The sequence below is a fragment of the Gavia stellata genome, unplaced genomic scaffold (genome assembly GCF_030936135.1).
Source record: "Gavia stellata isolate bGavSte3 unplaced genomic scaffold, bGavSte3.hap2 HAP2_SCAFFOLD_42, whole genome shotgun sequence".
In the NCBI taxonomy this organism is placed as follows: Eukaryota; Metazoa; Chordata; class Aves; order Gaviiformes; family Gaviidae; genus Gavia; species Gavia stellata.
The window spans coordinates 1584917-1610351 of NW_026776913.1; the positions used below are offsets into that span (position 1 = coordinate 1584917).

The window sequence follows — 25435 nt, forward strand, 5'->3', positions numbered from 1 at the left end:
TCACATGGAGGTGCCTATTGTGTGTCCACCTGAAGGGGGGCAGGAGGAATCCCACCTGCTGTGGGTCTGTGGTGTGCATGGGAGGGAGCTGAGTGCCCTTCCAGCCCCAGCACTCCAAACCCAGGATGAGATGCCTTGTCGGGCTCAGCTGCATCCCTTCCCTCAGCAGGGGTAAAGGAGATCCCTGCCTGTCCCTGTCTGGCTGTCCTGTCTAAAGATGGGCCAAGAAAAGTTGATATTTGGGCGTGACTCTGTCTGTCAGCAGGGAAATGACAGTGCTGGGAAGAAGTGTCTCTCCCCAGCTGTGGGAGGGAACCTCAGTGATTGCTCCAGCCTGTTTCACAGCAGGTTCCCCTGGAGCCCCAGGGACCCCTGGGGGGAGCCCCGAGGGGCAGAGAAAGTGCCGCCTTGGGCTGCTCCTCTGCTGCTGAGCTGTGCCGGGCTCCTGGGATGGAGGGAGCTCAGGGCAAGCGGGCAGCACTGAGGAGAGACAGCTCTGCCCAGGAGCAGCTCCTCTGCAGAGCGCAGCAGGGCTGAGGGCACTGCCTGCAGGCACCGAGGGGAGAGGATCAAGGCAGAGAGAGGTTAAAGGCAGTCTGGGGTGGGAGGACAGAGGCGAGCTCACTGGAGGAGAAATCTTCACAGCCCTTGACACGGTAAGTCTCTGGGTGTGGGGCAATTTAGGTACAGTTCACGGACAGATCTCCTAATGCTGGTACATCCCACAAACTATGAGACCTTTCAGGAAGAACTGCAACAGGTTCTCCAGTGTAGAGGAGGAGGAGGTGCCCCAGAGCAGGGCTTCCCTGCTGCACCATCAGAGGGACAGGGCATGAGGGCTGCCTTCTGCCAGGGACGGCTGCAGGGTGTGAAGGTGGGTGTGCAGCCAGGGGTGCCCAGGGATGTCCTTCCGAGCAGGGTCCCTGCACCCCCGGGGCTGGGTGCTGGGGCAGGGACTCTGCCGCCTGCCAGGGTCAGCACTCAGCCTGCCCGGGGAGCTCCCCACGGCGCTGTGGGGAGAAGCTGGGGGTGGAAGGAGAGACCAGTGCAATGGCAGGGTGCTTCTGCTGTTGAGAGGGTGCTGTGTGGGTCAGGGCTGCTCACAGCTCCACATCACTGCAGGATCTTCCCAGGAGACTTTTCAGGAAGCACAGCAAGGCAGGGGCTGCCTGAAAGGGAAGGATCCTGGTCTTTCACTCTTCTCCTCTGGGTTGTCTGGGTGGGCGATGGCACATAGAAATTAATCTCTCATTTCCGGAGGAGGCACTGAAATTCCAAGTCTGTTCCTCTTAGAGGTGAATAAAGCGGGGAGTATTGGAAATCACCATGCCGTGGTTACAGACAGCATCAGTGTCACTTTTCCAGCCTCGCCAGGGCTGGTCTGATGTTCCCCTCAGAGCCTGCACACCCAGAGATGCCCCTGGGCAGTGTCCTGCTGCAGGGAGGGCTCTGCAGGGCAGAGCTGAGCAGGCAGCGGGTGGGATGGGCTGTGTGAGCACTGCCAGGGAGGAGACACAGGGGACAGAGAACCAGCTCCTGGCAGGGACAGCTGCAGGCAGCAGAGACAGGGACGGGGTTGGGAGGACACTGCAAACAAGCACAGGGGGAGGGTGCGCTCAGGCAGCTCTCTTTCTGTGTTTCCCTGCAGATGTCTGCTGGGCACTGTCTGCGGGGCAATGAGCTGACTCTCTCTGTAGAACCTCCCATCTGAGGGACCCCCGAGTCTCTGCTTTGCCCGTCCTGCAGGGCTTGCAAGCTGCCCCCCAGAAAGGCGCAGCTCTGCTGTGGGATCCTCGGGAGTGCGGAGCCTTTCCTTGGGGGTCGGCACTCTCCTCGCAGAGGCAGTTGCTTCTCTCTGGGAGGGGTCGTGTCCTGCCCTCTCCATCACACCTCCACCTCTGGGCTGGGCTGGAGAAGAGTTTTCAGAGCTGTCCTTTGAAACAGGACTCCTCTGGTCTCATCAGAGTTCAGGTTTAGCATTTTTTTTTAAAAGAGTAATTTGTGTGTGAAGTCCTCTTCAAGGCAGCACAAGTGAAAGCACAGGGCAGATGGGAAAAGGGCTGATGGACACTGCAGCTCTCCTGACTCTGCATTAAATTACAAAGAGCTGAGCCATTTTGCCTGTCCCATCTCAAGACACTTCACATTTTCAGTCATAAAAATGAGGATTTCTACCCCTAAAAATAACACCCGCCAGATGTGATTGTGGAAAAGAAAAAACACAGACAAAATTATTAAAAAGAGATGCTGAGCCTCTCTTCCACAGTCCATGTTCTTCCGAGTCATGAGTGCAGATATTGAACTTTTCAATGAAAGGTACATTATATCTGACATCTGAAATCTGTGAACATCGGAGCTGTCCCATCCAGCTCCCATGTACCCCCTGCAGCAGAGCAAAGCTGTCTCCTCAGCAGCACCCGGGCAGAGGTCCTGCTCCTCACAGCACACTCAGCCAGCACAAACTAGAGAAAGGAAATGCATTCCAACTGGGGGGGATTGCTATGAAAATTTGAGTGGCTTTTCTGTCCTAATTTTTTCCTGTCTTTTCCTTCTTTGGACAGAGCCCCAGACCAAGAAACAGCCAATGTCCAACAGCAGCTCCATCACCCAGTTCCTCCTCCTGGCATTCACAGACACACGGGAGCTGCAGCTCTTGCACTTCTGCCTCTTCCTGGGCATCTACCTGGCTGCCCTCCTGGGCAATGGCCTCATCATCACCGCCATAGCCTGCGACCACCACCTCCACAGCCCCATGTACTTCTTCCTCCTCAACCTCTCACTGCTTGACCTGGGCTCCATCTCCACCACTGTCCCCAAAGCCATGGCCAATTCCCTCTGGGACACCAGGGCCATTTCCTATGCAGCATGTGCTGCCCAGGTCTTTCTGTTTGTCCTTTTCATGTCAGCAGAGTTTTATCTTCTCACCATCATGGCCTATGACCGCTACATTGCCATCTGCAAACCCCTGCACTACGGGACCCTCCTGGGCAGCACAGCTTGTGTCCACATGGCAGCAGGTGCCTGGGGCAGTGGGTTGCTCAATGCTGTGCTGCACACAGCCAATACATTTTCACTACCACTCTGCCAAGGCAATCTTGTAAACCAGTTCTTTTGTGAAATTCCCCAGATCCTCAAGTTCTCCTGCTCAGACGCCTACCTCAGGGAGGTTGGGCTTATTGTGGTTAGTGCTTGTTTTGGTTTTGGGTGTTTTGTTTTCATTGTGCTGTCCTATGTGCAGATCTTGAGGGCTGTGCTGAGGATCCCCTCTGAGCAGGGACGGCACAAAGCCTTTTCCATGTGCCTCCCTCACCTGGCCGTTGCCTCCCTGTTCCTCAGCACCATCGTGTTTTCCTACCTGAAGCCCCCCTCCATCTCCTCCCCATCCCTGGACCTTGTGATGGCGGTTCTGTACTCGGTGATGCCTCCAGCAGTGAACCCCCTCATCTACAGCATGAGGAACCAGGAGCTGAAGGAGGCCCTATGGAAACCGATCCAATGGACATTTCTCCATCAACAATAACCTGCCTCCCCTTCTCTGCGGAGTGCCCAGAGATTCTCTTAGCCCAGGACTGTGCTTTTTGTTTCTCTGATTATCATACCTGGTAGTAATTGCTGGGGTTCATACCACTGCTCTTGCGGCTTGTTCCTGTTGTGTCTGACCCTTTCACCAATGTGTTGAACACTGTGTCACGTCTGGCCTCTCTAATAGCATCTCTGAAATAAAAGGCAGTCTCCTGAGTGCAGTGCCTGACGGCTGAGCTTTCCTTGTAAAGCTCCTGCCAACAACACTCCAAAGGAATTGGACTTTTCAAAGTTTTCTCCTTCTGTTCTCACTGTGTTTGGGGCCATAATCTCAAGTCACACCTGGGACACTAAGAACTTGTCTGAAAACCACCTTCCTGGTGTCCAGAGGCAGTGGAGATGGTGCGTGAGCTCCCAGTCCCCTTCCTCCGGCTGCCAGAGGTATGACAGGGCTGATAGCAGATGTCAGTGCCTCTGGAAAGGAATGTGGAGGGCTCAGGAGAGGACAGGCACTCTCCATGTGCCCGGGGGTGGGCTGTGAATGGAGACTCAGAAGGTGAAACCCCCTCAGAGGTGCTGGGGAGCAGGGCTGGCAGGGAGCAGAGCGGGGCACTTTTCCATGTCTGCCCACACACCCCAGCCCTGGGGAGGGGCCTTTCTTGCGTGGCCAGCTCCGTCCTCCTGCTGGGCTCAGGGTACTGGGGCATGGCCAGCTCTGCCCAGCCTCTCACCTGGGCCAGACCCCCGGATCCCACAGCAGGGCTGTCTGCTGATGGTCCCATGGGACACGACGGAGGTTGTGCAGGGGCAGGCAGTGGTGGGGGGCTGCACATAGGGGGCTGCTGGGGGAGCAGGCACAGAGGACTGCTGTGTGGACTGTGTCGGGGGAGTGTTTCCCTGTCCTTTGATGCTCTCTGGTCCATGCAGCGCCTGCACTGTGGGGCTCTGGGACCATGTGGGGACCACTCAGCTGCAAAGGTCTCATCTTCTTGTCCCACAGTCCCCAGCTCGGTGTCAGCCGACGGGCACTGCCACGGGGCCTCTGTGCTGGGTGTAGGGTGTCTCCTCGTGCCCTGCTCTGATCCCATGCAGGCACCTGCAGTGCATGTCTTTGCTTGTAGCTGACCACCATGGCCCGCCTGCATGCTCCCAGGACATCCTGACCAGGCTGTCCTTGGAGATGGGTTGTGATGGTGGCTGAGGTGAGCAGCTCTGGTGCAGGCATGATCTGCAGAGGAGCACTCCAGCACTGTACAGGGTATAGAGTGTACAGGGGCTTTCCTGAACCAGGGACACCTCAGGGGAGTGGAGAGACCCATCAGGAGCCAGCAGCTAACATGACAGTGGCCAACGAGACCTGGGTAGGGCCAGGAGCAATGGTGGCCAAGCCCCGACATGTATAAAATAAAACCCTAGGGAGTGCCATGAGCAGGGCGGACAAATGGGGTGTGGTGCATCAGAAAGGGCATGGCGCAGCAGTTTGCGGGGAAGTTCATGTGGAAGGGTGTGCAGGAAGGGCGCTGTAACTCCACTGGCTTGACCAGGGAGATATGGTATCTACCCAGCAGAACGCCATGGCCTCTCTAAACTCTGCATCCACTGTGACTGTCGAGTCTTTGCAGAGCTCCATTGGGAACATGCTGGAAACACACCCTACCTTTCCTGGAACAAGCCTGTCAGGCAGACCGGACACATCATATGGAGGATTCCCTATCCTCTCTCCACCTAGCTGAACGCAGTCACTCAAGGGATAGGGGGAAACGGCGACAGGTTCCTGCCTGGCACAACAGACGCATCTCCTCCATCACTACCCCACCTTCCCAGGTGTCCTTGCACAACAGGTACGAGAATCTGCAAGTGGAACCCAATAATGACGAGGACGATGGTTGATCTAGGTTGGAGGTGTCCCCAAGGTTAAGTCAGACTACTCCCTGCGTCAAAACCACTTCCATAAAGAGAAAAAGATGGGCCACTGTCATAGGAGACTCTCTCCTGAGGGGAACAGAAGGCCCAACATCCAGACTGGACCCACTTCTTAGGGAAGTCTGCTGCCTCCCTAGGGTCTGCGTTAAAGATATGATGGGAAAACTTCCTACCCTGGTACAGCCCTCGCATTATTATCCATTCTTGCTTTTTCATGTCAGCAGCAATGAATCACAGAATCACAGAATCACTAAGGTTGGAAAAGACCTGTAAGATGATCAGGTCCAACCACCACCCCAACACCACCATGCCCACTAAACCATGTCCCGCAGTGCCACATCCACAGGTTCCTTGAACCCCTCCAGTGCTGGTGACTCCATCACCTCCCTGGGCAGCCTGTTCTAATAAGTTGCAATAAGAAGTCCAAGGGCAATCAAGAGAGAATTTAGGGCCTTGGGACGACTGGTTAAGGGATCAGGAGCACAAGTATTGCTCTCCTCTGTCCTTCCAGTTGCAGGAAATGATGAAGAAAGAAACAGGACGAGCCAGCAGAACAATACCTGGCTCTGAGCCTGGTGTCACCAGCAGAATTTGGGGATTTTTGATCATGAGTCGATCTACACAACACCAGGCCTGCTGGCAACAGATGGGGTACACCTGTCCCAGAAGAGGAAAAGAATCTTTGCAGAGGAGCTAGCAGGGCTCCTTGAAAGAGCTTTAAATTGGATTTGAAGGGGGAAAGGGATAAAACCAGGCTCACCAGAGACAAACCTGGGGGTGGCACACCAATGTTGGAGGGACGCTGTGCTAGCGAGGTCCTTCAGTCTGCTCCACGATGTGCTGAGTACAATGGAGCACATTTGAAGTGTGTTTATACTAATGCGTGCAGCATGCAAAATAAACGAGAGGAACTAGAAGCTTTGGCCCAGTACAGCCGAGGGTGCCCCCAACCTTCATGTCCCTCACCAGTCACTCTTTGTTTGTCAGTACTAGGTCCAGTAGAACACCTCTCCTTGTTGGCTCCTCCACCAGTTATCATCAATACACTGGGGGAACCTCCCGGACTGTAAATGCCTGGCTGTGAAGCCTTCCCAGCAGGTATCAGGGTGAGTGAAATCTCGCAGGAGAACTGAGACCTGTGATGGTGGGATGACTCTCAGCTCTCTGTAGAAGGCCTCATCATTTTCCCCACCCTGATCAGGTTGCCTGTAATCAACACCCACAACAGCATCTCTCATGTCAGCCTGCCCCTTAATCCTTACCTACAAGCTCTCAACTCGCTCTTCATCTGCCCCCAGGGAGAGCTCGATACATTCCAGTTGCTCTCTCCACATAAAGAGCAACTCCACCACCTCCCCTTGCTGGCCTATCTTTCCTAAAAAGAACACAGCCATCCATGACAACATTCCAGTCATGTGAGCTATCCCACCATGTCTCAGTCATTGCAATGAGATCATGGCCCTGCGACCGCACACAGATCTCCAATTCTTCCTGTTTATTCTCCATGCTGCTCATTCTGGGCGTCACCTCAAAGCACCAGGAGGAAAAGAAGGTTATCAGAAGTAGTCAACATGGATTCACCAAGAAAAGTCATGTCTGACCAATCTGATAGCCTCCTACGATGACATGTCTGGATGGATAGATGCGGGGAGGGCAGTGGATGTTGTCTGCCTTGGCCTCAGCAAGGCTTTCGACACCGTCTCCCACATCATCCTCAGAGGCAAGCGTAGGAAGTGTGATGGAATGGACAGTGGGGTGGATTTGGAACTGGCTGATAGATAGAGCTCTGAGGGTTGTGATTAGTGGCCCAGAGTCTAGTTGGAGGTCTGTCACAAGTGGCGTTCCTCAGGGGTCAGTACTGGGTCCAGTCCTGTTCAATATATTCAGCAATGACCTGGATGAAGGGATAGAGGGTGCCCTCAGCAAGTTTGCTGATGACACAAAACTGGGAGCAGTGGTGGATACGGCGGAAGGCTGAGCTGCCATTCAGTTTCACCTGGACAGGCTGGAGAGTTGGGCAGAGAGGAACCTGATGAAATTCAGCAAAGGCAAGTGTAGGGCACTGCACCGGGGGCGGAATAACCCCCTGCATCAGCATAGGTTAGGGGCTGACCTGCTGGAGAGCAGCTCTGTGGAAAGGGACCTGGGAGTCCTGGGGGACAACAGGATGACCACGAGCCACCAATGTGCCCTTGGGGCCAAGGAGGCCAATGGCATCCTGGGCTGCATCCAGAAGAGTGTGGCTAGGAGGGCGAGGGAGGTTATCCTTCCCCTCTACTCTGCCCTGCTGAGGCCGCATCTGGAGTGCTGTGTCCTGTTCTGGGCTCCCCGGTTCAAGAAGGACAGGGAACTGCTGGAGAGGGTCCAGCAAAGGGCTACGAAGATGATTAGGGGAGTGGAACAGCTTTCTTAGGAGGAAAGGCTGAGGGACTTGGGTCTTTCTAGTCTGGAGAAGAGAAGACTGAGGGGGATCTTATCAATGCTTAGAAATAGTTAAGGGGTGGGTGCCAGGAGGATGGGAACAGTCTTTTTTCAGTGGTGCCCAGTGACAGGACAAGAGGTAATGGGCACAAACATGGTCATAGGAAGTTCCGTCTACACATGAGGAGGAACTTCTTTCCTTTGAGGGTGTCAGAGCCCTGGAACAAGCTGCCCAGAGAGGTTTTGGAGTCTCCTTCTCTGGAGATATTCAAAACTCACGTGGAAGCATTCCTGTGCAACCTGCTGTAGGTGAACCTCCTCTGGTGGGGGGGTTGGACTAGATGATCTCCAGAGGTCCCTTGCAACCCCTCTCATTCTGTGATTCTGTGATTTTCTTGGTGGATCCTTATCCCCTTCTGCAAGAGGGTGGGGAAAACTCTAGTCAGGTCCATGTTGAAGCTGTTTCTGTGTTGGAGGCAGTGAATGGATTTCTTTTGTCCCTGTCCACCAAATGCAGTGTTGGCTGTGAGTGAGGCTGTTGCAGTGGTCAGGAGGGTATTTTTGCCCTCACAGAGATGACAGTCCCTCCTGTCCATGCAGGACTCAACTTGCGAATCCCCAGCAGAAGGTTTCTTTAGCAGCGTTGTGCCCGCTTTCTCCCAGTTCTGAGCTCCTTGGCCCCTTGGGGAGGCAGGAGGAGGGCAGGGCCTGTGGGAACCGGAGTCAGAGGCCAGTAGAGGACAGAGGCCAGCAAGAGGTCACTTCTTCCTGAGACCCCGTACGCAGCGCGGTGTTGTGTATATGTGTTCTGAGCGGTGCTGAGGAGGGGGGATAATGCCTGCTGTGCTGTGTGTGCATCTGTAATGGTGTTGGTATCTGCATGGGGGTGTGTGATGCTATGGATATCTGCAATGGGATCAGTATCTGCAATGGCCTCTGCATCTGCAGTGGGAAAGAATCTGTCAGGGCATCTGCAAAGGTATCTGCATCTGGAATGCTGTGTGTGCAACTGTCCTGTCAGCTACAGCTCTCCAATGCAGCCATCACTGCGGATGGAGATACCATTGTGGATAACATTGCCAATGCTGGTGCAGATGCCACTGGAGTTGGAAATACAGTTTCAGATGCAATTGCTGATGGAGATGCTATTGAGGATGCAGGTGCCATTGCAGATACCATTGCAGATGCAGACACCATTGGAGATGCAGGTGCCTTTGAAGATTCTTTTGAAGGTACCGGCACCGATGCCACTGGAGATGCCACTGCAGATGCAGATACCATTACAGACACCACCGGAGACGCAGGTGCTGTGTCAAACAGCATTGCAGCTGCAGATACCACAGCAGATGGCATTGAAGGTGCTAGTATGATTTCCAATGCAACTGCATCTCAATTATGCTGAGTAGAAGCAGCTACTGCAATTAAATACTCATGCTTTTACTCATACTTTTTGTCTTTGTCTTCTTGAAAGTGGATCTGCAAACCCAGTTCCTATTTCATATAATGAAGACTTCCGATGGGATTTCTAGGAAAGGACCGATGGCAGGGAAAGGGAGGACTCGAGGTTGTTTGGGGATGAAATAGGGCTAAAAACAGCTAGTCACGATGAAGGAGGTTGCTGGTAAGTACACTTGTCCAGCCGCACCCTGCAACAGATGGCCCCAGCCTGTCCTGCCTTCTTGTTAAACTCCATTTCACTACTTCCTGGGGTGAGGGGGATCTCTGTTCTTTGTACGTGTGGAGGTGTGAGTGCCAGCCCCTGGAGGGGGGACCACAAGTCATAGGGGCTCACGTGCCCGGGGGGAAGCAACTGGAGAGACTGGGAGGGGGGATTTGACTCCTGGAGGGAGCAGGTGGTCCAAAGCATCGCCTGGAGAAACTGTGGGGTCTTGGGGCTCTGGTACTGGTAAGGCCATAGGTCTGGACCAGGAGGGGAAGTGGTCCTTTACATGCCCCGGCAAGTACCTCAGATACAGCTCTCGAGGTGGCACTGGCTGCTTATGGTCAGACCCCGGAGCTCTGCCTGAAAACCTGGGAACTGCTCTCAATACTTTAAAAAAAGAAAGAAAAAAAACCCAGCACCTTTTTACCAGCTTCAATGTTTCAGTACTTTCAATAAAATATCACTGTATTTTCTATCCTGCCAAAATGGGACTTTTGAGACTGTGTATTTATTGCGGGAGAAGAAATCCTGATCTTGCCCTGTGCTTGCATTGCCAGTACTCTGTCTATCATGCTGTGTATTTAATCTCCCTAACCTTCCAGGTGTTTCTACCTGTCCTGATCAAACTCCCCACGTCGGAAGTCATCTCTTCAGAAAACGATCTGGACATACGCACTTTCCACTGTTCTCCAGGGTTTTCCGCCTCTTACTCTTTGATCATTCAGATCCCTCTCACCTATCACCCTGCTTTGAGCTCCAGGGAGGTAAAGCGTCATTGTCTTTCAGTCCTCTCTTGTCTTTCAGTACTCTCCCTCATAGTCCCTATAGGCAACTCTTCAACTGGGGTGGTGAACCTCGTTGGAAGCTGCTAAAAATAACCATACAGCTGAGAAGTGTGTTTATTGTGGATTAAGTTCTCTTCTGTTTTACTTTTTCTTCTTTTTTCTTTCCCCCAATTAAAGAACCCTGTTTCCATGCAGTTCTCCATGGAGAGCAGGTAGGAATTGCTGCAAAGCAGCTGTAATATTCAGCTGCAGACTTTGGTGGAGAAGTCTGATGTAAAGAAAAGTGATGCAAGTCCCTGGTGGCCAACGAGATCAATGGCAGGGTTGGAGAGGTGAGGAGCAAGGTTGTCCATACCGTGTCTGGCCTCAAGGGACTGCTTTTCCTACCTGTCCACACCTCTTTAGGAGACACTCTGCATCCATATCAACTGGAGAATTCTCCTATCACATCTTCAGATTGCTCATTGAAAAGGTTGAGCTAGCTATGCTACTTCAGGGTAGGTGCCTACCTCTCTAACTGGCTATACAAATGTTGAAGACCTGAAGAAAACTATAGAAGAGGCATAGCTCGTTAGCGCTTTCTGCATTTTAATGAGCCCCATGGTGTATGTAGTGCTGACTCCAGGAGCCTCAGGTACTGAGAAGAGACTGAACAATCCACTCAAGGAGACAAAGGCAGAAGACAAACCTAAAATACTCTGAAGCATTACTGGGCCCCACTGAGGGCCATTACTGACAAAGCCTCCCCAGGGACTCGTTAGAGCTGATAATTGGAGGCTGTGATTGCAGGTAGGCAAAGGCACTGTGCAGGTGGCTCTGACGCTGACAAAGCCCTTGGATTGTTACATGGAGCACAAAGGCCAAGCCCTGACCCCCGGCCCATGGAAGGGGGATCCTGTCCCTCACACGCGGGTCAGGGCCCTTCCTGGGCCAGTGGATGTGGGGTCTGCAATGCCCAGTGCAGGACAATGGAACAACACTCCCAGCTTCCCCATGGGGTTGCAAGGAGGAAATGAGGCTCCAGTGCCATGAGGACAACATGTCTTCTCACAGCCCTTGGTGGCACAGACAACTGCCATAGCCCAGAGGACAAAGACCTGGGTTCTGTTCATGCCTTCCAGCCTGGCCAGCGCCCTTGGCAGTTTCCATCGCAGGCTGTCCCACACCTGCCCCTGTTTTCCTGCAGCCTGTAGACATCCATCTTGCTTCTCCACCTTGCTCTCCCCTGGGCATTTCTCTGCCTTCACTGACGTCTCCCCACCCTCACCGGCCGTTCGTTGAAACACAAAGCCATGGTCTGATCACCAACTCTCACTGGGTGAGCTCTTGCACCACAGCTCTACCCTTCGAGTGACATTTCTTCTTCCTCATGTCCAGGCTCCACTTTCCAAGCTGCACTTTGTAGCACTTTTTCTCTCTCCTGCTTTTTCCCACCACCAAGGAGAGATCAAAATTCTCAGAAAGCACCCTTCAAGCACGCGACCTAACTCATCAGCCTTCTTGTGGCCCTTCACCTGAGCTGAGTGCGTAAACTCACTGTGATCTTCTAAACCACGTGACTTTCCCTGGCCTTTCAGCTTCTTGGATAGGCACAAACAAGCCCTATGCCTGCTGCTGTCCCGTCAGGTACTCAGGCAGAAGGCACATGCCAACCCATATCCATGCCCTATTCCTGGATGGGGCTCCACCATGTGGAGGGATAATAAGGACATTCAAGAGTGTTGGCCCAAATGCTAATCACTGAGGGATTCTGGGTATGACTGCCTTCTAAAAAGACTTTGTACTGCTGATGACATTTGGGCCTCACCATCCAGCCAACTTCCCACCCACCCTACCATCCACTTCTTCAGCCTTGATAGCATCAGTCCGGCTCTAAGGAGACTCTGGGAGATGATGTCAAAGGCCTTGCAAAAGTCCAGGTACACAACGTGCCCTCGTTTCCCCTAACCATTCTGCTTCAGCAATGCCTTTCTTGTCCTTCAAGGGCCTGGAGATGGCTGCAGGACAACTTTCCCCATGTCCTCCTAGAGTCTGAGGTAGGCAGGCCACTTGCAATTCTGTCAATCCTCATCCCTGCCCTTCTTGAAGAGGGGTTTGACGTCTGCTTTTTCCAAGGACCACAGAACCTCCATGATTGCTCCGGCACTTTTGAGGTCACAATCCAGAATCACAGGCAAGGAGCAGTCAGGAGCACTTGCAATGAGCCTGTCCAAGGCAGCTGAGATGAATGTAGCTGGGAAAATGGAAATTTGTTCTTGGAGTCACACACAGAAATGTCGGAGCTCTGCCAGGTGCCCATGTCTCAGCTGGACTCGTGCACTCCTCGTACACACGAGGGTGATCAGGGACAGGAGTCCTTGCCTTGCACGTGCAGAGGCAGTGCACTGCAGCAGTCACAGTGTCAATCTGACCTCCTGCTGCTGCTCCCAGAGGCTGGGAGGCACCTCAGCCCTGCGGTGTATCGCCCTGCTCTGCACTCGTCTGAGATGCTCCACGGCATGAGGAATGGACACGGGGACGTCCGTTCAATGAAGCACATCCCAGTGCTGCATCCAGGTGCTTTCCCAGGGGATGTTACTCTCAAAGTGAGAAGTGACCTTGAGACACTGTCTGTCCCAGAGGCCTTCATGGCACCCCCAGGAAGAGCTGATGGCATTTGTGCTCACTCGGGTTCATCTCCCCACACGCACACCATGTGCATGCTTACGTCTCGTCTGTACAATGCAAACCTGGACTTCTGACCTGGTCATTCGGTGTCCCTCTGTGGAGGGACAAGCAACCTCTCCGAGCTGGGGTGAGAGGCCAGTGCTGGACATGGTGGTGGTTATTGGCTGGTGTGTGACGACTACCCTGGGGCAGCTGCCCGGGGTGTCCAGCGAACACGGGCACAGGTCAGACCCTGCTCTGCTGGTCCTCCATGTCTCTGACTCGTCCCACAGCAGGAAATGGAGGCCAGTGAGAATGTCCATCCAGCCGGCACGCTGAGGAGATCTCCGCTCCAGGCAACTTGCAGCCCCAGGTGCCAAACTTGGTCCCCAGGATGGCATGAGAGAATTGGCCCAGGGGATGCTCAGGAAGGTCCTTTTGCCCCATGGACAGGGCAGCCTGCCCCCAGCTGCCACCCTCAGCAAAGGGTTTCTCTTTCCATGTCTCCCCTGCACACACACAGTGCCCTGCTCTTCTCCTCGCACTGGCCAGTCACCCCTGCACCCCCTCCCCAGGCTCCCCACAGCCTCCGAGCTGGCGGCGTTGCTCTGAAGAGCAAGCAGGCTGTAGTTCCCAGGGCCATGGAGTGACTCCACAGGGTCATGCTGGTCATGCTGGGAGGCAGACCCAGCTCCCGGTGACTACTGCCCCCTTCACCTCAGCACACAGACACTGCCCCACGTCTCCAGAGAAGATCTCAAAGAAAGGATCTCAGGCAAACCACCTGGAGCAGGGTCCTTTATTTTGTTTAAACACACAGCTCCCAATTTACACAAAGTCTCTGGGTCACACAGGACAGGCAGATACTGAAATAGAAATAGGATGAAGAATGACTTCCTTTTTGTGGACAGCATTAATACAACCAAGAAAAGCTAAAAACCAAAGAAACCAAACCAAACAACCTACCAAAGAGAGTCTGGGCATGTAATGAGTTATGTGACAAGTGATATGCAGAAGAAGATGGGCAGTTCATTGCTACTTCTGAAAAGCAACCAGTCATCAGTTTCCTTAGGGCATCCTTGAGCTCCTGGTTCCTCATGCTGTAGATGAGGGGGTTCACTGCTGGAGGCACCACCGAGTACAGAACTGCCATCACCAGGTCCAGGGATAGGGAGGAGATGGAGGGGGGCTTTAGGTGGGCAAACATGATAGTGCTGATGAACAGGGAGACCACAGCCAGGTGAGGGAGGCATGTGGAAATGGCTTTGTGCCGTCCCTGCTCTGAGGGGATCCTCAGCACGGTCCTCAAGATCTGCACATAGGACAGCACAATGAAAACAAAACACCCAAAACTAAAACAAGCACTAACCACAATAAACCCAACTTCCCTGAGGTAGGCATCTGAGCAGGAGAGCTTGAGGATCTGTGGAATTTCACAGAAGAACTGGTCCAAGGCATTACCTGGGCAGAGAGGTAGTGAAAATGTATTGGCTGTGTGCAGCACAGCATAGAAAAAAATACTGCCCCAGGCAGCTGCTGCCATTTTCACACAAGCTCTGCTGCCCAGGAGGGTCCCATAGTGCAGGGGTTTGCAGATGGCAATGTAGCGGTCGTAGGCCATGATGGTGAGAAGATAAAACTCTGCTGACATGAAAAGGACAAACAGAAAGACTTGAGCAGCACATCCTGCAAAGGAGATGGCCCTGGTGTCCCAGAGGGAATTGGCCATGGCTTTGGGGACAGTGGTGGAGATGGAGCCCAGGTCGATGACAGAAAGGTTGAGAAGGAAGAAGTACATGGGGGTGTGGAGGTGGTGGTCGCAGGCTATGGCGGTGATGATGAGGCCATTGCCCAGGAGGGCAGCCAGGTAGATGCCCAGGAAGAGGCAGAAGTGCAAGAGCTGCAGCTCCCGCGTATCTGCGAATGCCAGGAGGATGAACTGGGTGATGGAGCTGCTGTTGGACATTTTCTGTCTCTTGGTCTGGGGGCTCTGTCCAAAAAAGGAAAAAACAGGAAAAATTAGGACAGATTTCTCTGAGAAAACCCACTCCATTTTTCATCGCAACCCCACGCAGTTGGAATACATTTCCATTCTCTAGTTTGTGCTGGCTGAGTGTGCTGTGAGGAGCAGGAGCTCTGCCCTTCTGCTGCTGAGGAGTCAGCTTTGCTCTGCTGCAGTGGGTACATGGGACCTGACTTGTGACAGCTCCGATGATCACAGGGGATGTCAGATGTAATCCACCTTTCATGGAAAAATTCAATATCTGCACTCATGACATGGAAGAACGTGGGCTGTGAAAGAGAGGCTCAGCATGACTTTCTTATAACTTTGTCTGTGTTTTTTCACAGGGCTGCAGTGTACATCAGTCCTTTTCCCATCTGCCCTGTGCTTTCGCTTGTGCTGCCTTGGAGATGACTTCACACACAAATTAGTCTTTTAAAAAAAACAATAAACCTGGACTCTGATGAGACCAGAGGAGTCCTGTTTCAAAGAACAGCTCTGCAAACTCTCCTCCAGCCCAGCCCAGAGGTGGAGGTGTGATGGAGATGGCAGGACACGACCCCTCCCAGAGAGAAGCAACTGACTCTGCGAGGAGAGTGCCGACCCCCAAGGAAAGGCTCCGCACTCCCGAGGATCCCACAGCAGAGCTGCGCCTTTCTGGGGGGCAGCCTGCAAGCCCTGCAGGACAGGCAAAGCAGAGACTCGGGGGTCCCTCCAATGGGAGGTTCTACAGAGAGAGTCAGCTCATTGCCCCGCAGACAGTGCCCAGCAGACTTCTGCAGGGAAACACAGAAAGAGAGCTGCCTGAGCGCACCCTCCCCCTGTGCTTGTTTGCAGTGTCCTCCCAACCCCGTCCCTGTCTCTGCTGCCTGCAGCTGTCCCTGCCAGGAGCTGGTTCTCTGTCCCCTGTGTCTCCTCCCTGGCAGTGCTCACAGAGCCCATCCCACCCGCTGCCTGCTCAGCTCTGCCCTGCAGAGCCCTCCCTGCAGCAGGACACTGCCCAGGGGCATCTCTGGGTGTGCAGGCTCTGAGGGGAACATCAGACCAGCCCTGGCGAGGCTGGAAAAGTGACACTGATGCTGTCTGTGACCACGGCATGGTGATTTCCAATACTCCCCGCTTTATTCACCTCTAAGAGGAACAGACTTGGAATTTCAGTGCCTCCTCCGGAAATGAGAGATTAATTTCTATGTGCCATTGCCCACCCAGACAACCCAGAGGAGAAGAGTGAAAGACCAGGATCCTTCCCTTTCAGGCAGCCCCTGCCTTGCTGTGCTTCCTGAAAAGTCTCCTGGGAAGATCCTGCAGTGATGTGGAGCTGTGAGCAGCTCTGACCCACACAGCACCCTCTCAACAGCAGAAGGACCCTGCCATTGCACTGGTCTCTCCTTCCACCCCCAGCTTCTCCCCACAGCGCCGTGGGGAGCTCCCCGGGCAGGCTGAGTGCTGACCCTGGCAGGCGGCAGAGTCCCTGCCCCAGCACCCAGCCCCGGGGGTGCAGGGACCCTGCTCGGAAGGACAGCCCTGGGCACCCCTGGCTGCACACCCACCTTCACACCCTGCAGCCGTCCCTGGCAGAAGGCAGCCCTCATGCCCTGTCCCGCTGATGGTGCAGCAGGGAAGCCCTGCTCTGGGGCACCTCCTCCTCCTCTACACTGGAGCACCTGTGGCACTTCTTCCTGAAAGCTCTCAGAGTTTGTGGGATGTGCCATCATTAGGAGATCTGTCCGTGAACTGTACCTAAATTGCCCTGCACCCAGAGACTTACCGTGTCAAGGGCTGTGACGATTTCTCCTCCAGTGAGCTCGCCTCTGTCCTCCCACCCCAGACTGCCTTTAACCTCTCTCTGCCTTGATCCTCTCCCCTCGGTGCCTGCAGGCAGTACCCTCAGCCCTGCTGCGCTGTGCAGAGGAGCTGCTCCTGGGCAGAGCTGTCTCTCCGCAGTGATGCCCGCTTGCCATGAGCTCCCTCCATCCCAGGAGCCCGGCCCAGCTCAGCAGCAGAGGAGCAGCCCAAGGCGGCACTTTCTCTGCCCCTCGGGGCTCCCCCCAGGGGTCCCTGGGGCTCCAGGGGAACCTGCTGTGAAACAGGCTGGAGCAATCACTGAGGTTCCCTCCCGCAGCTGGGGAGAGACACTTCTTCCCAGCACTGACATTTCTCCTATCAGGAAAAGAGTCAGGCATGAGAATCACGTTTTGTTTGTTTCATCATTAGACAGGACACCAGGAAGGTGACAGGCAGGGATCTAATTTCTGCAAGCTGGGGACACGTCTTCAGTTGACTGAATTCAGACATTTCATTCTGGGTTTGTAGTCCTAGGGATAAAAAGACATCCAGAATTCTTTTGTCCAAGCCATGTCTCTCCTCTGAAGTAAAGCCTTTGCACACCCAGGCTCTTGGACACTTGATAACAGGTTCCCCTATGGCAAGTATGACCCTGCCTGATGCCACAGCTGTGGTGCTTCAGCCCAGATGTGCAGCAATGACCTCAGCCAGGGCCACGGACAGGACAAACTGGAGCCGTTACTGTGGGAGACAGAGCTGTGACCTGATGGCACAGCTCAGTCCAGCTGGTCTTCAAGGACAGCATCCTCCAAGCTCTGCAATAACCCAGACTGCAACTCAAAGGAAACTAGAAAGGGCACCATCATGAGTGTTTACTACTTCAGGAACAGTTGAAGAAGAAAACCAAGGTACTCTGTGGTCACTGCTGAGTTTCATAAGAGCAGGTGTAGACAGAGCTGAGATTCTCTGTTATCCTCTTTGCCTCAGTGTTCCCCAGCAAGGTCTCGCAGGCCTCTGTGACTCAGGGCAGGACCCTGAAGGAGATCAGCCAGTGGTGGATGGGGATCAAGTCAGGGGTCACCTGAGCAAACGCAACCCTTACCAGTCTATGGGACAAGTGGGGCGGCATCCCAGGGAGCTGAGAGGGCAAGCCAATCTCACAGTGATGACACTCTCCATCATCTTTAGAGGGTGATGGAAACTAGGGGGACTCCCTGATGACTGGCAGCACCCAAACATGGCACGCACCTTTCAAAAATGCACAACAGATGAGCAGTGAAACTCAAGGCTGTGCTCCAGAGTGTGTCCACTCACTCAGATCCCATTTCTGGGTGGCTGAAAAAGGTGGTGTCTGGTTTTACTCAGGGTAGTGTGTGTCTCGCCATCCTCTTTGCTTTCTGTGATGAAAGGACAGGATTGCTGGGCGTGGGGAGAGCAGTGGTTGTCTTTTAACCTGGAAGTCAGTGAAGTTTTCAGCATCATCTCCCACATTATTGTTGTGCCCAAGTTAGGATATGATGGCCTGCGTGGGTGAGTCAGTAGATGGCTAAAACAACAGTCGGATGGTGGAGCTCAGAGGGATGAGGTCAATGTGTGGTACTCTGCCTGGAGGCATCTAGCTAAAAGGGTCCTGCAAGAGTCTGTCGTGCTACCTGCTCTGTTTCATGTGTTTTTAATGACCTGCAGGAGATGAGAGAGTAATTTTTCACAGCATTTGTAGATGCAACTATATTGAGGAGAGCAGAAACTATACTGCAGTCCACAGCTGCCATCTCAAAGGACATAGACAGGCCAGAGGGATGGGCAAAAAGTAGAAACATAAAATCATAGAATCATTTAGGTTGGAAAAGACCTTTAAGACCACCGAGTCCCACCGTTAACCTGACACTTCCATGTCCACCACTAAACCAAGTCCCTAAGTGCCACATCTACACATCTTTGAAATACCCCAGGGACGGTGACTTAACCACTTCCCTGCACAGCCTGTTCCTAGGCTTGATAACCCTTTTGGTGAAGAAATTTTTCCTAATATCCAATCTAAAGCTCCCCTGGCACAACTTGAGGCCGTTTCCTCTTGTCCTATCACTTGTTACCTGGGAAAAGAGACCAACACCCACCTCACTACAACCTCCTTTCAGGTAGTTGTAGAGAGCGATAAGGTCTCCCTGAGCCTACTTTTCTCCAGTTCCCTTAGCCATTCCTCATAACACTTGTTCTCTGGACCCTTCATCAGCTTCATTGGTCTTTGTTGGACACGCTTCAGCACCTCAATGTCCTTCTTGTAGTGACGGGCCCAAAACTGAACACAGCAGTCGAGGTGCAGACTCACCAGCACCGAGTACAGGGGGACAATCACCTCCTTGCTCCTGCTGGCCACACTATTTCTGATACAAGCCAGGATGCCGTTGGCCTTCTTGTCCTCCTGGGCACACTGCTGGCTCATATTCAGCCAGCTGTCAACCAGCACCTCCAGGTCCTCTTCTGCGGGGCAGCTTTCCAGCCACTCTTTCCCAAGCCTGGAGCGTTGCATGGAGTTGTTGTGACCCAAGTGCAGGACCCGGCATTTGGCCTTGCTGAATCTCATACAACGGGCCTCGGCCTGTCCAGATCCCTCTGCAGAGCCTTCCGACCCTCAAGCAGATCAACACTCCTGCCCAACTTAGTGTCGTCTGCAAACTTACTGAGGGAGCACTCAATCCCCTCATCCAGATCGTCTATAGATATATTAAACAAGACCAACCCCAAACCTGAGCCCTGGGGGACACCACTTGTGACCGGCTGCCAACATGACTGAACTCCATTCACCACAACCCTTTGGGGCCTGGCCATCCAAGCCATTCTTTTACCCAGCAAAGAGTACCCCCATCCAAGCCATGAGCAGCCAGTTTCTCCAGGCAAATGCGCTAGGAAACGGTGCCAAAGGCTTTACTTATGTCCAGGTAAACAATACCCACAGCCTTTCCCTCGTCCAATAAATGGGTTACCTTGTACTAGAAGGAGATACAGGTATCAGTAGCTGCAATGGTATCTCCATCTGCAGTGGCATCTGCACCTGTATGGGCACCTGCAATCATCTATGCATCTGCAATCCTCTCTGTATCTACAACAGCGTCTCCATCTGCCATGTTACCTGCATCTGCAATGGTATCTCCATCTGCAATTAAATTTTATCTGCATGTCCAAAGGTACCTTCCTCTGAATTGGTATCTCTATCAGCAATGCTACCTCCGCCTGCAAGGCTATCTGCAACACTATTGCGCCTCCAATTTTGTGTACATCTGCTATGGCGTATGCTCAGAATCTGGAGTGGCATTTGCACCTCTAGTGGCATCTTCATCTGCAATCGCATCCAAAACTGTATGTGTTTCAGCAAGGGCATCTGCAGTGGTATCTGTGTCTGCCGTGGCATCTACAGTGTCATCTGCTTCTGCAAGGGAATCTGCAGTGGTATCTCTGATGGTATGGGTAGTGTTGTCTCTGCCTGTATTGGTATCGGTGTCTGTCATGGTGTCTAGATGGGTACCGGTATGTCTAATTGTACCTGCATCTGCGTCTCTTCTGGCATCTGTGCATGTATCTTCAATTGTATTTGTAGCAGCACCCGTATGTTTAACCCTGCCTCTATCAGTCATGGCACCTCTATCGGTAATGGTATCACGAGCAGTAGCTGTAGTTGTAGGTGTAATGGAATGTGGGCTTGTGTCTGTGACTGTACTTGTATCTGCGATTGTACGTGTGATTGTATCTTGATCTGTAATTGTATCTGCAATTGTATGTGTAATGATTTGTGTGACTGGTCATGTAGCTCTACTTGTGCATGTTATGGTGTCTCCGACTCTAATTGTATCAGTAATTAGATCTATTTTATGCCTGTATCTGCAATTGAACGTGTGTATGTGTCTTTTAATTATAATGGTGGCTCTGTGTGCTGGTTTTGGCTGGGATAGAGTTAATTTTCTTTGTGGCAGCATGTATGGTGCTATGCTTTGGATTTCTAATGACAACAGCTTTGATAACACACCGATGGTTTAGTTATTGCTGAACAGCGCTTACTGTCATGAAAATTCAAGACTGGCCAGTGCCGACCGAGCAGAGAGGCTAGGACGCAAAGTAAGGAATTAGAAGGGTAAATCTTTGTTCATGCGCATGAGGAGTCCCAGCCAAATTGGGGCACCCCGAACGAGGTTTTACATGGGCTTCCCATACCCTTCAAGCTCTCGGGGAATTTTTATGGTACCCCGTGAGGTAAATTAAACAGACTTTTGTGCTTAAATATTTAATGACCAATGCATCGGTCAGAGTCCTACCGCAACAAGCATTTCTACAAGGAGTCTGCAAATACGCATCACAAGCAGATTCCTTACCTACACTTGCACCAGCCCAGCTCTGCAGCCCAAAGTTTGCCCCTGAGCTTGGGCCCCTGAGCGCTCCCACTCCAGGATGGCTACAAGACAATGCGGAGGCTGTTGCTGATCTCATCACCCAGGGAAACTTCACTCCCTTACAGGAAGTCCTTCTGTTTCTGGCATCCCTGCTTCCAGCCAGTTTAACCCCTTCTGCAGCTGGGCCTCCTTGCCCTCCCTGCCAGATCATTCCTCGGTCACAAATGACCCCTGCTGAGCAATTGTAATTTGAATTTCCCCTCCATATGCAAGGGGCCAGCTGCATGGGGGTAGGGGGCTGCTCAGTGCTGGTCTGTCCAAACCCTGTGTCTGATATCCATGCTCTGTCCACTGTCTTATTAAACTCTGCTCCGGCTATTTGCTGGGTGAGAGTGCTCACTATTGCCTGTGTGTTTGGGGCGAATGCATGTACACGCTTTGCTGGTGAAATCCAGGGGCTGGCTGCAGCAGGAGGACACCAGGGTGTGGAGAGAGGCAGGGCTGGAGCTGCCAAGTGGATAACGGCCCCGGGTCTGGGCAGGGCACTTGGGCAGACCCAAGCGCAGGCCCACACTGGAGGGACCGTGAGCGTGTGTGCCCGTGGGTAAGCGCTGCAGGATCTGCACAGACCACTTGTCACCTGCACACCAGACCAGCTTGAGAAGGGAGCGGGATGGGGCCGGTTGTGATACTCATGCCTGTGTGTGTTCTGCCGGTGCTGTGGGGGCTGCAAAGGTGCTGTTCCCTGCTGGAGTTGGTCAGGTGTGTCCATCTGTATTTCCTCGCCGAGACCGGCATTTAACAATTTCCTTTGAGTGATTCCCCGTTGGGTGACCTCTCACTTTGGGAGGATCCAGTCACTGCCCACCCCAGGAACGTGCTGCCCCTGCAGAACCCCCAGGCTCTCCAGGTAGCTGTAGATTCCCCTCCTGGAGGACGTCTTCTGCCCAGTCATATGTGGGACAGCCCTGGGTGTGTAACTCAGTGCTCATTTACCATCTCCACGGTCACCATACACCAAAGAGTGAGCCCAAGATCCAGACCTGGGTCTCTAACAGCTGTGACAATGTGACCACGAGAGTTTCTCTCTCAATTCCAAGGAGAGAAAGGCCCTTTTGAGGTGAAATTCCTTGGGCCTGTTGCTGCCATCAGCTTTGGAAGAAGAGCCCAAACTTCAATCAGCACACTGGGGAGATCCCATTTGATTTCAGAAATGCTATGAGAGTGTAGCTCTGTCCCAGTGAAAGACAGACTTTTATTTCAGAGCCAGGGAAGACAAAGCAGGCTCATTAATCAGCAGAAGTAAGGAGAATCTCAACATTTATGTAGAAACACAGTAAAGGCTAATAACAACAAAGATAATGAAAACAAAAAGGACAAAAGAGCAAACAAAGGACAGTCCAGCAATGGGATACATGGGAAACATCCCTAAAATCACTTTCTTCATGGCATCCTTGAGCTCCCGGTTCCTCATGCTGTAGATGAGGGGGTTCAAGGCTGGGGTCACCACCGAGTACAGCATTGCCATCACTGAATCCAGAGCTGCAGAGGAGATGGAGGGGGGCTTGAGGTAGGCAAACGTGCCAGTGCTGATAAACAGGGAGACCACAGCCAGGTGAGGGAGGCACGTGGAAAAGGCTTTGTGCCGTCCCTGCTCAGAGGGAATCCTCAACACGGCCCTCAAGATCTGCACATAGGACAGCACAATGAAAACAAAACACCCCCAGAATAGAAAAGCACTAAAACTGAAAGGCCCAGCTACCCTGAGGTAGGAGTCTGAGCAGAAGAGCTTGAGGATCTGTGGAATTTCACAGAAGAAATGGTCCACAGTATTGCCTTGGCAGAGTGGAAGTGAAAATGTATTGGCTGTGTGAAGGAGAGAATTGAGAAACCCACTGCCCCAGGCAGCTGTTGCTATTTTGGCACAAGCTCTGCTGCCCAGGAGGGTCCCATAGTGCAGGGGTTTGCAGATGGCAACGTAGCGGTTGTAGGACATGACAGTGAGCAGAAAAAATTCTGCTGACATCAAAAATGTAATGAAAAATACCTGGGCAGCACATCCTGAGTAGGAGATGGCCCTGGTGTCCCAGAGGGAATTGGCCATGGCTTTGGGGAGAGTGGTGGAGATGGAGCCCAGGTCGAGGAGGGAGAGGTTGAGGAGGAAGAAGTACATGGGGCTGTGGAGGTGGTGGTCGCAGGCTATGGCGGTGATGATGAGGCCATTGCCCAGGAGGGCAGCCAGGTAGATGCCCAGGAAGAGGCAGAAGTGCAAGAGCTGCAGCTCCCTCGTGTCTGTGAATGCCAGGAGGAGGAACTGGCTGATGGAGCTGCTGTTGGACATTTGCTTTCTGTGGGCATTGGGACCTGTCCAAGGTGAAAAAGACAAAGACAATTGAGGACAGACTTCTGTGAGGAAAATAACATGCCATTTGGCATAGAAATCCCCATCCCTGTGATGAATGAGGAACAAGCCAGCGCATTCCCCAGCCCTGTCAACTGAATGGCATGGTGCGTGACAGTTTAAAACCTACTTCCCATGAAGACACTTCCAGGGAAGGACACCCAGAGTCAGTGCCGGAACAGAAGCTGACCTGTACCCCCATCCATACCCCAGAGAGCAAGAGCAGCATGGAAAGGTGGGGAAACAGGGAAGAAAACTGCAATGCTCCAAAACAATGAGGTGAGGACAGAAAGGCAGAGGGGCGTGCTGTGAAGCCTTCTCCTTACCCAGCTGTGCTCACCGCCTCTCAGATGGTGTCACTGTAGGGCAGGTGGTTTTAGTCTCTTTTTTGTGTACTGCATCCCAAGACACATCCACCTGGAGGGCAACCTGCCCAGGGCATGACTCATAACGGGGACCCCATTGCCATGAAGGCAGAGGCTCTGCTGGGTAGGAGAGGAGACCAGGGAGTTGCTCTGGGGAAGGTATCTGCACTCCAGGACATGGCAAGGAGGTACCCGAATAGCCCCCGCCATGGCATTTCTGGTAGCAGCTCCTTCTCATTCCCTGCCCTTGTCTCTGCTGGAGATGTCCCTGCTGGAAGCTGATTCCCTGTCCCCATGTCTCTTCCATACCATCTCCCACAGACCCCATCCCACTCACCGTGTGCTCAGCTCTGCCCTGCAGACACCTCCTGGCACCAGGGTACTGCCCAGGGGCACCTCTGTCCATGCTGGAGCTAATGAGCAGATCAGACAAGTGCTAAAGAGAACAGGGGTCTCAGTGCCTGCCCCAGAACATAGAAATAAATTCCCATCTCCCACTGCCCTCCCAGACAACCAAGAGGAGAAAATGCAAAACACCGGCAGCTTCCCTTTCAGGTAACTGCCACATAGACCTTCCTTTTGAAAAGTGCCCTTGGAAATGTGAGCAGCCCTGACCCATGCAGCACCCTCTCAACAGCAGAAGGACCCTGCCCTTCCCTGATGGGCTTCCCACAGTGCCATGGGGAGCTCCCCGGGCAGGCTGAGTGCTGACCCTGGCAGGCGGCAGAGTCCCTGCCCCAGCACCCAGCCCCGGGGGTGCAGGGACCCTGCTCGGAAGGACAGCCCTGGGCACCCCTGGCTGCACACCCCCCTTCACAGAATCAGAAAGAATCACAGAATCACTACGGTTGGAAAAGACCTGTAAGATCATCAAGTCCAACCATCAACTAACACCAGCATGCCCATTAAGCCATGTTCCGAAGTGCCTCGTCTACATGTTCCCTGAACACCTCCAGGGATGGTGACTCCACCACTTCCCTGGGCAGTTTATTCCCGTGTCGCACCACTCCCTTAGTAAAGAAATTTTTCCTAATATCCAGCCTGAACCTCCCCTGGCGCAACTTGAGGCCATTTCCTCTTGTCCTGTCGCTAGTCTCTTGGGAGAAGAGACCAGCACCCACCTCTCTACACCCTCCTTTCAGGTCATTGTAGAGAGCGATAAGGTCTCCCCTCAGCCTCCTCTTCTCCAGGCTGAACAACCCCAGTTCCCTCAGCCGCTCCTCATCAGACTTGTGTTCCAGACCCCTCACCAGCTTTGTTGCCCTTCTCTGGACACGCTCCAGCACCTCAGTGTCCTTCTTGTAGTGAGGGGCCCAAAACTGAACACAGGATTCGAGGTGCGGGCTCACCAGAGCCGAGTACAGGGGCACGATCACCTCCCTGCTCCTGCTGGCCACACCATTTCTGATACAGGCCAGGATGCCGTTGGCCTTCTTGGCCACCTGGGCACACTGCTGGCTCATATTCAGCCGGCTGTCGATCAACACCCCCAGGTCCTTTTCTGCAGGGCAGATTTCCAGCCACTCATCACCAAGCCTGT

The 25435-nt window shown here is 53.2% G+C and overlaps 3 protein-coding genes across 3 annotated transcripts; 1 reads left to right on the plus strand and 2 right to left on the minus strand.

The window, feature by feature from the left end:
- The first annotated feature begins 2584 nt into the window (after positions 1 to 2584).
- Positions 2585 to 3520, plus strand: LOC132321467 (olfactory receptor 14A16-like). Its single transcript, XM_059834960.1, has one exon. It carries the CDS (start codon positions 2585 to 2587, stop codon positions 3518 to 3520), a length of 936 nt encoding a protein of 311 aa, XP_059690943.1.
- An 8854-nt stretch (positions 3521 to 12374) lies between these two features.
- On the minus strand, positions 12375 to 14926 carry LOC132321468 (olfactory receptor 14C36-like). The gene is made up of 2 exons (XM_059834961.1): positions 13927 to 14926; positions 12375 to 12547 (listed from the first exon to the last, which is right to left on the minus strand). Exons 1-2 carry the CDS (start codon positions 14924 to 14926, stop codon positions 12375 to 12377), a joined length of 1173 nt encoding a protein of 390 aa, XP_059690944.1.
- An 8160-nt stretch (positions 14927 to 23086) lies between these two features.
- LOC132321469 (olfactory receptor 14I1-like) lies at positions 23087 to 23470 on the minus strand (the record flags this gene model as incomplete). The annotated part of the gene is made up of 1 exon (XM_059834962.1): positions 23087 to 23470. A coding segment is annotated over exon 1 (384 nt), but the record flags the coding sequence as incomplete, so codon positions are not given.
- Between the last annotated feature and the right edge of the window lie 1965 nt (positions 23471 to 25435).